Source organism: Trachurus japonicus, unplaced genomic scaffold, assembly GCF_045865225.1.
Source record: "Trachurus japonicus isolate A0001 unplaced genomic scaffold, Traja_1.0 AP029730.1".
Lineage (NCBI taxonomy): Eukaryota > Metazoa > Chordata > Actinopteri > Carangiformes > Carangidae > Trachurus > Trachurus japonicus.
In genome coordinates, this window is record NW_028219863.1 from 3,010 (window position 1) to 17,348 (window position 14,339).

Genomic DNA, 14,339 nt, shown 5'->3' on the forward strand with positions numbered 1-14,339 from the left:
TGCATGCACAACTGGTTGGGCTCCTTCTTTCAACTGTATTTTATATGTGAAGGGCAAAACACCAAAACCCTTGAAAACATCTGAAAAGTTCTGAACAATTGCGTCCATAGAGTCATTTGTTGGGTTTATGGTTGGAACGATGCGATGCACTCTTTTCACAAGCCCCAGTTCTTCACAGGCTCTGTCACCAAGAAGTGATTCACGTCCCTCATTCACAACAAAGAAGAATAGGTGGTGTACTTTTCCTTTAACTGTGACATTCAACCTGCATGTGCCCAAACATTTGATTGGCCGCCCATTGTAGTCTTTCAGTCCAGATTCTTTTCTTTTTATTTGTGGCTTATTTTTCATTGCCTTCACATCACACATGCTTATGAGATTTGCTTTTGCACCAGTGTCCAATCTCATGGTGACTACAGTCCCATTTATCATTAGAGGAGCTATCCACTTATCTTCTGTAGTGACATCATTTACATTGTCTGGCTTATTTATTTGTTCACTTTCACAATTCACCATTCCAACAAAGAACGTGTCACTGAGATCAGGCTCGTCTATTAAGTTTACAGTTTTTTCTTTTTTCCACTCTTTCCGTTTGAAGAAGCATTGTTTAGCAAAATGATTCTTGCCTTGGCAAGTGGAGCATTGCTTACCAAACGCTGGACACTGTCTAGGCTTGTGCTGTGAGCCGCAGCGCTTGCAGTTTATCATCACGTCCTCCTGCTGTGCAGGCCGGGTCTGTGTGCGCCGTCTCCGCTGATACGACACTGCTCCAACCGCTGCCGCGCTGTCGCTCTGCGCCGAGGCGACTGCAGACATCTCGCTGAACGTCCTCACGTGCCTTTGGGACAGCTCACTGGCCTGGCAGATCTTAATGGCTCCTGCCAGCGTCAGCTCCATCTCCCGTAGTAGCCTCTCTCTGACCTTTTTATCCTCAACGCTGTAGACAATCTGGTCCCGGACCATGGAGTCACTCAGCGTTCCGAAGTTGCAGGACTGCGCCTTTAGCCGCAAGTCCGTCAGGAAGCTATCAAAAGGCTCATGTTGCCGCTGTGTACGAGACCGAAACACGTACCTCTCGTACGTCTCGTTCTTCTTCGGAGGACAGTGAGTATCAAACTTGCTAAGCACTACATCCAACTTTTCATTATCTTCAGGACTGTCAAACACGAACGTGTTAAATACTTCTATGGCCTGTGGCCCTGCTATTGTTAGCAGCAGCGCTACCTTTCTTGCTTCCGGCTTAGCCTCGAGTCCCGTAGCAGCAACATACAGGTGAAACTGCTGTTTGAAGGTGCGCCAGTTCTCGCCGACATTCCCCGTCAGTTTCAAACTTTCCGGTGGTTTTAAATCCATGTCGCCCATTCGAGTTTACTCCTGGTACCATGTCATGTTCGTGTTCCAAGGATGAGGCCGTGTTGATAGCAAGTAACTTAGTTTAATGTCTCACGTTCTCAACAACATACATGTGGCTCCATGCAGTCTTGCTCTACCCCTGTTATATGGTACGGTAAGCTGACTACTAACCAGTACTGCCGCCTAGCGGTCAAACATGTAATAACATCCAATCATAACACAGACGACACCAGCGTCCTCTCTGTGTTTACAGTCATGTTTCCCATATCTGCTGTGCTGACACTCACTTAGAGAATCTTCACTTCCTGTACAGGCCACTTGATGGAGCCAGATTTGCTCAGTTCCTTCACCAAAATGGGCTGATTGAGGGACACTCAGTGCTGTACCACAGTCCAGCTGTCTGCACACCACCATGGCATCATTTAAGTCCCAGCCGTCATCACAGACTGTTCCCCAGGTGTTGTTGTGATAGATTTCAACTCTTCCAGAGCACCGAGTAGATCCAGCTAATCTGACACCTATAGGATGCATTCAATCTTAGTTTTTTATACTTGTCGTCAGTTTGTGGCAGTAACTTTATTCTTAATGAGGTCAGTGTCAGCACTGATACTGATCAGGTGGGTTCAGGTTTAAATCTAAACCAGGCACCATACCAAGCTACAGTACATATTTACAGTGTTTGAAATAGGCCACTGCTTGTAATTACAGTTTTTCTCAGTCACTTTGGTGCTTTTCTCACATCACTATTAACATTTACACAGCAGTTAGTGCATCTCTCAAAACAATTAGTGCAAATTGCAAAACCTAGTGGATAACCTGCAAAAGCGCATCACTTGCTCAAAATGGATAGTTCATTCCTCAAAAGCAAGTATTTATGTAAATGAAGCTGTCAGTGTCGTCAAAATGAGAAGTATTAACAACATCATTTATGAACAAGATAGTCAAATGGCTTTGTCATGTTTTCATTATGACAGTTTATTCTCTAAGTGTTTTTTAATGCAAAAAAGTCAGATCTTGGTGACACTACCTGAAAATGCTCAAGACAGCACTACAGTCATTTGAAAGCTACACTAAAGTTACACGTTACTGTATTAGTGGAGTAACTGATACTGAATACATATGTTTCACATTTCTACTGCATCTATGCTCTTTGCAATTCTAATTTGTTCACAGCATTGTGCAAAAGAAAAATACACTACAGTCATCTATTGTGAAACAAACATAAGAAACACCCTTTGGGTAGAGCCGTGCACAACTGTAAACAATATTGTAGTATTGTAACTGAACATAGAGTACTGTAAATCATTCCTGCACATCCAGATGTTCCTGTCTGTCTGGCCACATGTTTTCATCTACATCGTATGGTTACATGGTAACCTTGGTTCTCTGAGTGAAGAGACTGTCTCTCCACTCAGTTACATATTCCATATGTACGGGATATGACCCCCGCTGCTTGTCAGGGCACGTGGATATTTCTTTAAGACACACCGGCTTGCCCGGCCACGCCCTATTGCGTAGCTATAAAGCGCCTGCGCCGGCGTGTAATCACTGATAGTTTGATCGAAACGTGTCTCCGAGCGGCCTAAGGACTGGAGAGACAGTCTCTTCACTCAGAGAACCAAGGTTACCATGTAACCATACGTTCTCTATCGTCTTGAGACTGTCTCTCCACTCAGTTACATATTCCATATGTACGGGATAGATCTTTAAGACACCCCGTGAGGAGACGGTGCAGCCACAATCCCACACCACAACGTGCAACACACGAACTATGTACAAATGTACAATATATACAATTCACAGGAGAAGGCCCCGCAAGGCGCTAGGGCCAACCCTGAGAGGGAAAGGGCTGCCATGGAAGCCCGCAAGACGCAGGACTAACCCAAGGAGACCGACAATGGCCCCGCAAGACGCAGGGGCCAGCCTGGCCACAGAGCGGCCGCTCACTCAGCCTGCAAGACGCAAGGCCGAGGGGAGACAAATAAATGTGAGGTCGGGCCACGCCCAGCACACGCCGGAGCCTGGCCCATGTTGATGTTTGCCAGGACCCGCCGACACTGGGGGCCCTGTGAAGCCTCCAAGGGACCGCCACTATGGTCCCGTGGGACCCCTGCGGGCCCAAATGCAAGCCCAGCAGACATCTCTGCACGGGCTGCATGTGAGAGGGGCCGCCCACACCATGGAACCCATGGTGCAGGCGGTCCCTCCACCACGAGACGAAGGCAGAGTCCCAAGTCGAACCATACCCCGGAAGGCAGACGGAGGAGGCTGGTTGGCCAGGGCCTGGTGGCCGTCAGGACCTTGGGGGACGCTCAGGGGACCCCTCAGCCCTGGCAGGTGGTCCTCGCCTCCTGCCCCGTCGGGGGTACCCACGCCGACGGGAAGCCTCCAACGCAGGTCTGAGATCCCCTTGCCATGTTGAGGCCTCTGGAGTTGGTGCCACTGGAGTTGGTGCCGGCTGAGACCACGAGACCATGTCTGTGGTACGCCTGGCAAGGCCCACTGAAACCTCCCTTGCACAGCGGCGGCCCTCCTGTGCCTGCTGCAACAAAGCAGTAGCATGGGGCCCAAACATAGCGGGAGGTTCCACCGGCACCTTAAGCAGGCAGTCTCTATCCTCTTGCTGCAGCAGGGATTGAGACAGCCACAGGTGGCGCCTAGCCACCCAGAAGGAAGCCAAAGCACAGCCCGCTGCCTCAGCCTGCTCCTTCATCACGGAGGAGAGGCATGAGGAGGCCGTCTGTAGCTCCTCCCCCACACTGGTGTCATCCTGAGCCTGCCGAGACAAGTCACGGAGGTAAAGAGACAGAATAGCCCCAGTGTTGGCCAACCGGGTCTGCACCGCCATAGCTTTATGTAGCTTCGCGAGCAGACTATCCATTCGCCTGCAGTTCTTGCTGGAGCAGGTGGCGTTGCCAAGGATAGAGCTGGAGGGGGAAACCAGTGGGGTGAGGGTACGGTCCACTGGGGGAAGTGTCCCACAAGCAACCTGGTCCCTGTCATGCATGTCAGAAAACCGGCGACATGCTGCAGACCACTTGTGGGTAGAAGTTGGGGAATGGAACTGCTGACACAGCAGTTCCTTAAAATCAAGCAGGAGGGGCACCTGGGTTGATGCAGGGCGCACCTCTGCATCCTCCTCAAACCTAGAGGACGTGGCCCTAGGGTTTGCAGGGAGGGAAACCCCCAGAGCTCTGGAGGCCCTGTTCATTACCGCCTCAAAGCGGTGAGCTACCTCCCCCCTCGTGGCGTCGTCCACAGTTTGCTGCGCGCAAGAGAGGTCGTTGTCATCGGAGGAGGCGACCGTTTCTATATCCACATCCTCCTCCACCTCTTCCTCCCTGTCCAACCCTGAAGACGGGGGCAGGAAAGAACTGAGCGGAGGCCGGATCACCATGGGCCGAAGGGGGAGCAGAGGAGTCTGCCAGACCCCTGAAGACTCCCCCCTCCCCTCCGAAGCTGCAGCCGTTCTGCCAGTTTTCCGCCTCGGCCCCTCAGAAACCTGAGGGCCTGAGCGTTTTGAGGCAAAGAAACGACACCGAGCCTCCCTAGTATGTGGGGGCAGAATAAAACAGTCCATGCATGATTGAGGTTTCTCACTTGAGGCCAAGGCATGCTCATGCCCCAAACAAAGCACGCAACTATCATGCCCATCCTCTAGGGGCATGGCCACCCCACAGCCCACACAGCAATAGCCCTCCTGGCTTGCCATACTGCCCAGGACCGGAAACAGGAAGTACCGCACTTCCTGTTTACAGGTAGCCTGTAGCACCGCGGCTAACTTTGCTTTTTTTTATTTTTTTATTTGCTTTTGTGAGTGTACTTTGCGTGCCGGCCCTGTGGGAACCGTACACTTATGATGGGGTGAGAGTGCTCGGACTGTTGGAGAAGGGAGACAGACGTTCGCCGCCGGGCGCGTCAGCCCGCGAGCCGCGGGCAATACGCCGGTGAGGGAACACTGCCGAGGCCGGCCCGGGAGCCAAAGAGCTCCGGCTCAGCCACACAGATGATGTTCGCCGTGAATCCACCCGGCGCGTCAGCCCGCGAGCCGCGAGCAATACGCCGGTGAGGAACGCTGCCGAGACCGGGAGCCGAAGAGCTCCGGCTCAGCCACACAGACGATGTTCGCCGTGAATCCACCCGGCGCGTCAGCCCGCGAGCCGCGGGCAATACGCCGATGGAAGACACTGCCGACCCGGTCAGTACTCAACCACCAAGCGCGTCAGCCCACGAACCGCGAGCAATACGCTGGGGAGAGAGCACAGTACCGGACGCAGTCCGTGTGTATCCACCAAGCGCGTTAGCTCACGAGCCGCGAGCGATACGCCGGGAGGAGCACAGCCACCGCCGCTGGGAGCCAGAGGACCTCCGGCCGGACCAGACAGGCTATGGTTTTCCTTTTTTTTTTTTTTTTTTTTAAAAGAACAGACAGAAAGAGCTTCGGATACAGCAATCCAGGGAGGCTGCCAGTGACAGACGCCCCGACTCACACAGGTAAGCGGATTCACTGCTATATCTATCGCTCCTCTTTCAGTATCAATTTCTCGGATTGTGAGACACAGCACCCTGACGTACAACGTGGAGATCAAACAATCAGTGATTACACGCCGGCGCAGGCGCTTTATAGCTACGCAATAGGGCGTGGCCGGGCAAGCCGGTGTGTCTTAAAGAAATATCCATGTGCCCTGACAAGCAGCGGGGGTCATATCCCGTACATATGGAATATGTAACTGAGTGGAGAGACAGTCTCAAGACGATAGAGAACACTCTGTCAATTGTAACGATTGAAACAGATTAAATATTCCCAAAGATATTGTCCTCCTCACTTTGTATCTCTCTCAACCTTATATCATTGTTTGCAGTCACCATTGCACAAATGACTTCTTCTTGTTGCAGAGTAAAAAAGGGACTCTCTTCCACCTCTGCAAAGTTGTCTTGCAATCCTATGTGGTGCAGAGTAAAATTACAGTAATGTGCAGTAAGTTACCATGATATATATATATATATGTGTGTATATATATATAATGTGTATATATATGTGTGTGTGTATATGTGTGTATGTATGTATGTATGTATATATATATATATATATATATATATATATATATATATATATATATATATATATATATATATGTGTGTGTGTGTGTATGTACGTATATGTGTGTTTCCCATTAATTAACGAATCTGTGGCGGCCCGCCACAGTCTCTCACAGAAAAGAAAAAAATATTATTGGTTATTTAAAACACCATCTGCACGCAAAATGCGCTATATCGCTCTAATTGCTCCTCTGCAGCGCTATATCGCCCCCCCCCCCTTTGGACCAACGACAAAGTTGACACTCAAACTTCCTCATTGTGTTTCCTGTCCAAAATCTACTGCACTGACACTCACTTACAGATCTTTATTTATTGGATTACTCTTACTTATTTATGTTCACACTCCTATGATTCCAGATACTATAACTTAATTGAGTCCATGTTTTTCTCACCTGAACAGACGACACCAGCGTCCTCATGATGTTTACAATTGTGTTTCCCAAATCCTCTGTGCGGACACTCACTAAGAGACCCTTCACTTCCTGTACAGGCCACTTCATCAAGCCAGATTTGCCCAGTTCCTTCACCAAAATGGGCAGATAGAGGGGCACCCACTGCAATACCACACTCCAACTGTCTGCACACCACTTTGGCATCATTTAAACCCCAGTTGTCACCACAGACTGTTCCCCAGGTGTTGTTGTGATAGATTTCAACTCTTCCAGAGCACCAAGATGAGTCATCCCCAGCCAATCTGACCTGGACACCTGTCCGTCACAAGAAATAAAACCCCATAATTTAATGATTTCCTCAAAAAATATAATATACAGTATATAATGTCCATCACAGGAAAATGGACTGACCTCCAACAGGTGCAGGTTGAATCAGCAGAAAACAGACTAAAGGAGAAAAATTGTGCAGATCAGCGCATGAAAACCTAAACAAAATTTGAAGATTATTAAGCACTAAAATAGTTAATTATTAAGCATTAAAACTGATCTTACCAAAGACCACACAATGAAGGTTTCTCTGTTTTCTGCTCATCATGGTTCAGAGAAAAATACTGCGTCATTTATCACTGAACAAAATCAGAGGACAGGAAACTTAAGAACAGCAGAAGAGCAGCAGAGGCAGTTATTTCCCTGAAACCACACACGAACACACACACACACACGCTATATATAGGCTATGTGTGTTTGTATGATTGGTATAGTTCCCATAGCACGCGCATATAGAAGAAAAAAAGACGTTCAAATGAAGCTGAACATTAAAGCTAATGTAAATGTTTTCAGGACCCAAACATAGACAAACTCAAGCACAAGTGATCGAGCACAATAAGATTTATTTAATCTAAGAAAACTGTTTATTACGTAACTGAACTGAGGAACAAGCTAGAACATAGTCATCAGGAAGGAACAAGAATAAGGCAGGAAATGGAACAAGAGATATATAAAAGTGATATATTTTACACTCAAAACCTCTGAAACGTACACATAATATCTATTTGGGAAGGAGTGTATAACATTACTAGAGTTTGTATATTCTCCAAGCCTCACTTTTAAAACATCTGGATTTCAGTAATTTATCAGTTTTCCAGCCTGGTAAAACTCCTGACCTCCTGAGTGAAAACAAAAGGGTGTCATAAAAGCTAATATCAGAGAGGTAAAAGAATAACTAAACACTACAACCAAACAATAAACACATCATTAATGTATCTCTAACACATCTAATCCTATTGGTAATAAACTGCCAAGCCAACACGGAAAATAAAAGGATGCCCTATCAGCTAGCCAGAATTACACCTTCAAATTAAAACAAGTTTTTTATTACATGAGAGTGAAAGCAGATGAAACCAAGGAAGATTCCTCCCTGCAGTGATAATCAAAAGGAAACATCTCTGTCAAATGTCAAATCTTTGACTGAGCTGATGGACAGTGAGATTAGCTTCCTCAGAGATTTGACTCCTCTTCAGCTGGACCTCCTTCAGCTCTGGAAACACTGAGGTTATAATAATCCATCTCCATGCTCTGCTGTGGTTTTGGTTTCTGCCTCCTGGTGGCCTGGAGAGTCATGGAAACACAAACAACAGTTTGATCTACAAACACAGAGTGCTTCATGTCAGATGATCTTCTGGTCAACAAAGATGTGTACCATACCTTATAGATGAAACAGATGACAGTGAATACCCAGAGCACAAGCAGTGGCAGGATGACCACTCTGATGAAAACTTTTGGATCTGATAAAACACACAGTCACTCATCAAATTAGATCACATATCAACCTTAAGATGCTGGAATAGGTCATTGAAAGAGCAACAGCATTAAATCTGTTTCCTTTGAAATGAGCTATAATGATTCTGACTTATCATTAATTTTCTACCTTTGAATGAATGACACAGGGAAATGTAACTGATTTTCTTAGCAGTAACAGTGAGACTGGCTAAATCAGATCAGGTTTGAGCTGCAATCTGACTTAAAATGTGTCTCATACTGACACTGGTACAATCCTTCATCGTCAAAAACCTGTCAGAATAAATGTTTCACCTATAAACTCAGCAGAAGTTGAACAAATGAGCAACATTACCAAGAGAACTGGAGATACTGAACTTTGAGAGACTCTCTGAAAAACAAACACAATAATCAATAATCAATAATGGATGCACACCTTCTCAATTCAAACTCAACTAAAATGGTATTTATGTAGGACATTTAAAACAACCCCAGTTGCCCAAAGTGCTGCACAACATAATACATACAGTAATATACAATCCAGTGCCAGCAAAATAAATAACAGTAGGAAAACAACATAAATTACCAACATAGATTAACAATAAAAGTTAAGACAATACAAAATTAAAATGAGGAAAAAAACAAATAAAAGCTACAGTATGCTACTAACAGGATAAAAGTCAAGATGTCCATGTCAACTTGAGTTGAAAGCCAGTGAGAAGAGGGATGTCTTTAAAATTGATTTAAAATGCTCCAGGGTTTGAACTTCTCTTATGTGGAATGGTAGGTTGTTCCATGAATTTTGGGCCACAACTGAAACGGCTGTGTCACCTTTACTTTTTCATTTGGTTCCGGGGCAGGCCAGCAGCAGCTCGTTGCTTGACCTCATTGCTGGTGGTGAGGCTGGACAAGCTCAGATAAAGTGGAGCTAATCCATTTAGGCTTTTCAAAACAAAAATTTGGAATTTAACCTTAAACTGGGCAGGGAGCCAGTGTAGAGAGGTAATGATGGGGGTAATTACTAATCAAAGCAACCCTTTCTGGCATTCCACACAGCACAGCTCAAAAATGAGAAAATCGACAACTCCTCCTCCTGCCTTACCTCCACTCCCCCCTCCTCCCCCTGCATGCGTTGGCAAGGTCGGTAAACAGAAGAGGAAAGCAAGTGAAAGGAGTCTGAGTCAGAGGTTACTGCACAACCAACAAAGTCAAACACGACCCCACAGTTTTAAAACTCAAATGGGGTCAGTGATGAGTTTTATAATGAGGTGTTGGATAGGAAAATTTCCAGTAACTGGAAACTTTTTTTAATGTGACTCATGAGTGATTTGTTAGTTGTACAATAATTAATTTAAGTTATTGAAATATTTATTTGGTGTTTTGGTTGGTGCTTTGGTATGACTTCCAGGATCTTTTACTTTTGATCTACAGTTAGATAGGTAAGGTTTATGGTTAACCCAAACCCAAGCTTCCTCATTGTGTTTCCTGTCCCCTGCTAAAATCTACTGCACTGACACACTTTTTATCTGTTGGATTACTTACAGATTTAGTTTGACACACCTATGATTGCAAATACAGTGAGTAAGTCAATATTTCTCTCACCTGAACAGACGACACCAGCGTCATCTCTGTGTGTGCAGTCATGTGTCCCAAATTCTCTGTGCCGACACTCACTTAGAGACTCTTCACTTCCTGTACAGGCCACATCATCCAGCCAGATATGCCTAGTTCCTTCACCAAAACGGGCTGATTGACGGGCACTGTGTGCTGTACCGCAGTCCAACTCTCTACACACCACATTGGCATCATTTAAGTCCCAGTCGTCATCACAGACTGTTCCCCAGGTGTTGTTGTGATAGATTTCAACTCTTCCAGAGCAGCGAGTAGATCCAGATCCTGCCAGTCTGACCTGTACACCTATCAGGCACAAGACAGAACAAACTGTACTATAAACATTTCCTCAAAATTAATTATATTTTTTTTAATGTCTCAAATATGATTCATGTTTGTGTCAGCAAATAATTACAGACACAAAAACAAAAATGTATAAATTGGTTGCCACTTCTGACTTAATGACTATAAATTACAGAAAATTACAAAAAAAAATGATATGTAATGTGGATCAGCTATGTCATGTCCAACACCTGACCAGCTTCATCAGGTCAGTGTCAGCACTGATACTGATCAGGTGGGTTCATGTTTCTGTAGCTTTTTAACATTTGTAAGTGTTTCATCAAATCTCAAACTATAGGCACCATACCAAGATATACATTGACTTGAAACAGGTCACCGCTTGTAATCCAAAAAACTTCACACTCAAGCTTCCACATTGTGTTTCCTGTCCCCTCCCAAAATCTACTACACTGACACTCACTTACAGATTAAGTTTTACACTCCAGATAAAGTGAGTCAGTCAATATTTCTCTCACCTGAACAGACAACACCAGCGTCCTCTCCATGTTGACAGTTGTGTGTCCCAAATCCGCTGTGCTGACACTTACTTAGAGACCTTTCACTTCCATTACAGGCCACATCATCAAGCCAGATTTGGCCAGTTCCTTCACCAAAATGGTCTGATTGAGTTGCATTCTGTGCTCTACCACAATCCAACTCTCTGCACACCACCATGGCATCGTTAAAGTCCCAGTTGTCATCACAGACTGTTCCCCAGCTGTTGTTGTGATAGATTTCAACTCTTCCAGAGCACCGAGTAGATCCAGAACCAACCAGTCTGACCTGAGCACCTGTCAGGCACAAGATATAACAAACTACACTTAAATCATGTCCACAAAAATATTAATATTTTATGTCAAAGATGATTCATGTTTATGTAAGCAAATAACTGCAAACACATAAAAACCTGAAATCTGTCTAAATTGGTTGCCACTTGTGACTGAATGAATATAAATATCAGAGGAAACACAGAACTTTTTTTTTGACACTGGCGAAGAAATAGTATATACTGTAATGTGGATCAGTTATGTCATGTCCAACACCTGACCAGCTTCATCAGGTCAGTGTCAGCACTGATACTGATCAGGTGGGTTCATGTTTCTGTAGCTCTACGACATTTGGTTCATCAAATTTAAAGGGGAACGATGCAAGTCCGCTGGCTTTTCCACTGTGCATTTGTTTACAATGAAGCTGGCGAAAATCAATACATGGTGTGGCGGATAACGTTACATAATACGATGTTACAACGTGTGTATTTGTGTAGTTTTAACCGTCCTAAACAAAAGATTACCGGTTACGGGGCGCGTTTGTGTCACGGCCCGCAGAGACGAGAGCTGGGACACCGGGGCGGCGACCAGGTAACTACACTGATGTCGCAAGGTTGGTTTTCAGCCGTGTGACACCAGGTGGAAGACAGAGAGCCTCCATTCTCACAAGTCATGTAGTTAACAATCACAACTATCACAATTAGTCCTGAGCTTTTTAATTAAGGTAAAAATGTAGCAGAGCCATAGGAGAAATCCTGCTTAGTTCCTCTTTACAACCAGGCACCACACCAATGTATTTATTTTTAACAGGCCACTGCTTGTTATTCAAGAGAGTTCACATTCAAACTTCCTTGTCCTAGAGCTGCCAAAATGTGCTGCACTGACACTCACATCTAGATCTTTATTTATTAGATTACTTACGGATTTAGTTTTACACTCCTATGATTCCAAATAAAGTCAATGTTTATCTTACCTGAACAGATGACACCAGCATCCTCGCTATGTGTACATTTGTGTGTCCCAAATCCTTTGTGCAGACACTCACTTAGAAAGCCTTCACTTCCTGTACAGGTCACTTCATCAAGCCAGATTTGCTCAGTTCCTTCACCAAAATGGGCTGATTTAGGGGCACTGTGTGCTGTACCACAGCCCAACTCTCTGCACACCACCATGGCATCTTTTAAGTCCCAGTTGTCATCACAGACTGTTCCCCAGGTGTTGTTGTGATAGATTTCAACTCTTCCAGAGCACTGAGTAGATCCAGATCCAGCCAGTCTAACCTGAGCACCTATCAGGTACAAGATATAACAAATTATAAAACAAAAAGGTGAATTCAAGCCATTGTTTTCTAACTGTGGTATAATGAGGGTATATCACAGCTGCTCCTGTTAACAACATATCACTCCTAGCTTAAGGCGGGGCCTACTTGTGCTCTGTCACTGGCTGGAGAGAAAATACCGACTCCCGCCCTGAAACGTCAACGGCAACAACAAACAAAGAAGTCCCTGTGTTTTTAATGTGTTCCCCATGGTTTCCGCTCAAATAAACACAACTTGAGATTGTTTGTGTATTCTTATTTCATATTTTCATTATTGGTAACTGTTTTATGAAAGCAATACACCACTCCAGACCGTGTCATACACTCATACTACCACGCTTAGGGGTTTTTCGTACAATGAGCGCATACCCCGTCCTGTCGTGATGTATTGCTTAACTACACATCAACATTTTCCTCAAAAATAAAAAATATTTGATGTTGCATTGCATATGTATGTCAAATATGATGTTATGTTTGTATTTTTTTTTTTTTTTTTTTATACGAGCCTGTCAAAGACGAATTTCTGTCACTCGTGACAGACAATAAAGTTTATCTTATCTTATCTTATCTTATCTAAAACAAATTGCAAACACAAAAACCTATAGAATGCACAAGTGGGTTGCCACTTCTGACTGAATGAATATGAAATACAGCGGAAACACAGACTTGCATTCTGGGAGCAAAATGTTCTAGGAGGACAATAAGGAATGATGAGGTCTTCCAGATACGTTTAAGCTTTGTAATAATTATAATATTTATAATATTATAAGCCTTATAAATCAATAGAATTATTATTACTATCTATTCTATCCTACAGGAAGCCAATGGAGTCAGAGATGTGCTCTCTCTTACTAATTTGTGTCAATATCCTCAGTACAGCATTCTGGATCAGTTGGAGACTCTTCAGAGTGAGTTACTCTTTCTCTCACCTGAACAGACGACACCAGCATCCTCTCTGTGTTTACAGTCAATTTTCCCAAATCCGTTGTGCCGACACCCACTTAGAGAATCTTCACTTCCTGTACAGGCCACGTGATCAAGCCAGATCTTCCCAGTTCCTTCACCAAAATGGGATGATTGAGTTGCACTCAGTGGTGTACCACAGTCCAACTGTCTGCACACCACCATGGCATCATTTAAGTCCCAGCCCTCATTACAGACTGTTCCCCAGATGTAGTTGTGATAGATTTCAACTCTTCCAGAGCACCGAGTAGATCCAGATCCAGCCAGTCTGATCTGAGCACCTATCAGGCACAAAACATAACAAACTATAGCTCAATAATAAAAGTATTTAATGTGACATGTCCTTGTCCTTTGTTTGCCTTGTGTCAGTTCTGTTTTGTTGAGGCCTTAGTTTTTAAACTTTCATCTGGGAACCAGGCACTAGGTTTAGTCTTTTGTCCTTTTGTTTGGGGATCGTTCCCTCTCTGTTTTTTCTGTGGTTTTCTTTTGGGTTATGGGTGGAGTCCCATTTTGTTTCCGTAAAGTATCTATTTAGTTATAGTTACTTTGGGCCCTAGTTTGGTGGCGCAGCGCAGGTGGCGCAAGGTAGCGCAGCCGGTCTAATGCAAGTTTCGACCAGCGCAGCCTAGCGCAAAGTCAGATTGGAAGATTGGCAGATCGCGCTGCGCTGAGATAGGCGTGGCCGCGCAGCAGGGGGAGGCGTCACAGATTCAGCTT

The 14,339-nt window shown here is 44.9% G+C and overlaps 1 protein-coding gene across 1 annotated transcript; it reads right to left on the bottom strand.

The window, feature by feature from the left end:
• Positions 1-921: 921 nt before the first annotated feature.
• Positions 922-13,927, bottom strand: LOC146960974 (scavenger receptor cysteine-rich domain-containing protein DMBT1-like; the record flags this gene model as incomplete). Its single annotated transcript, XM_085771891.1, has 7 exons — positions 922-999; positions 1,579-1,871; positions 6,846-7,160; positions 10,224-10,538; positions 11,051-11,365; positions 12,321-12,629; positions 13,595-13,927. Coding segments are annotated over 7 exons (1,958 nt in total), but the record flags the coding sequence as incomplete, so codon positions are not given.
• Between the last annotated feature and the right edge of the window lie 412 nt (positions 13,928-14,339).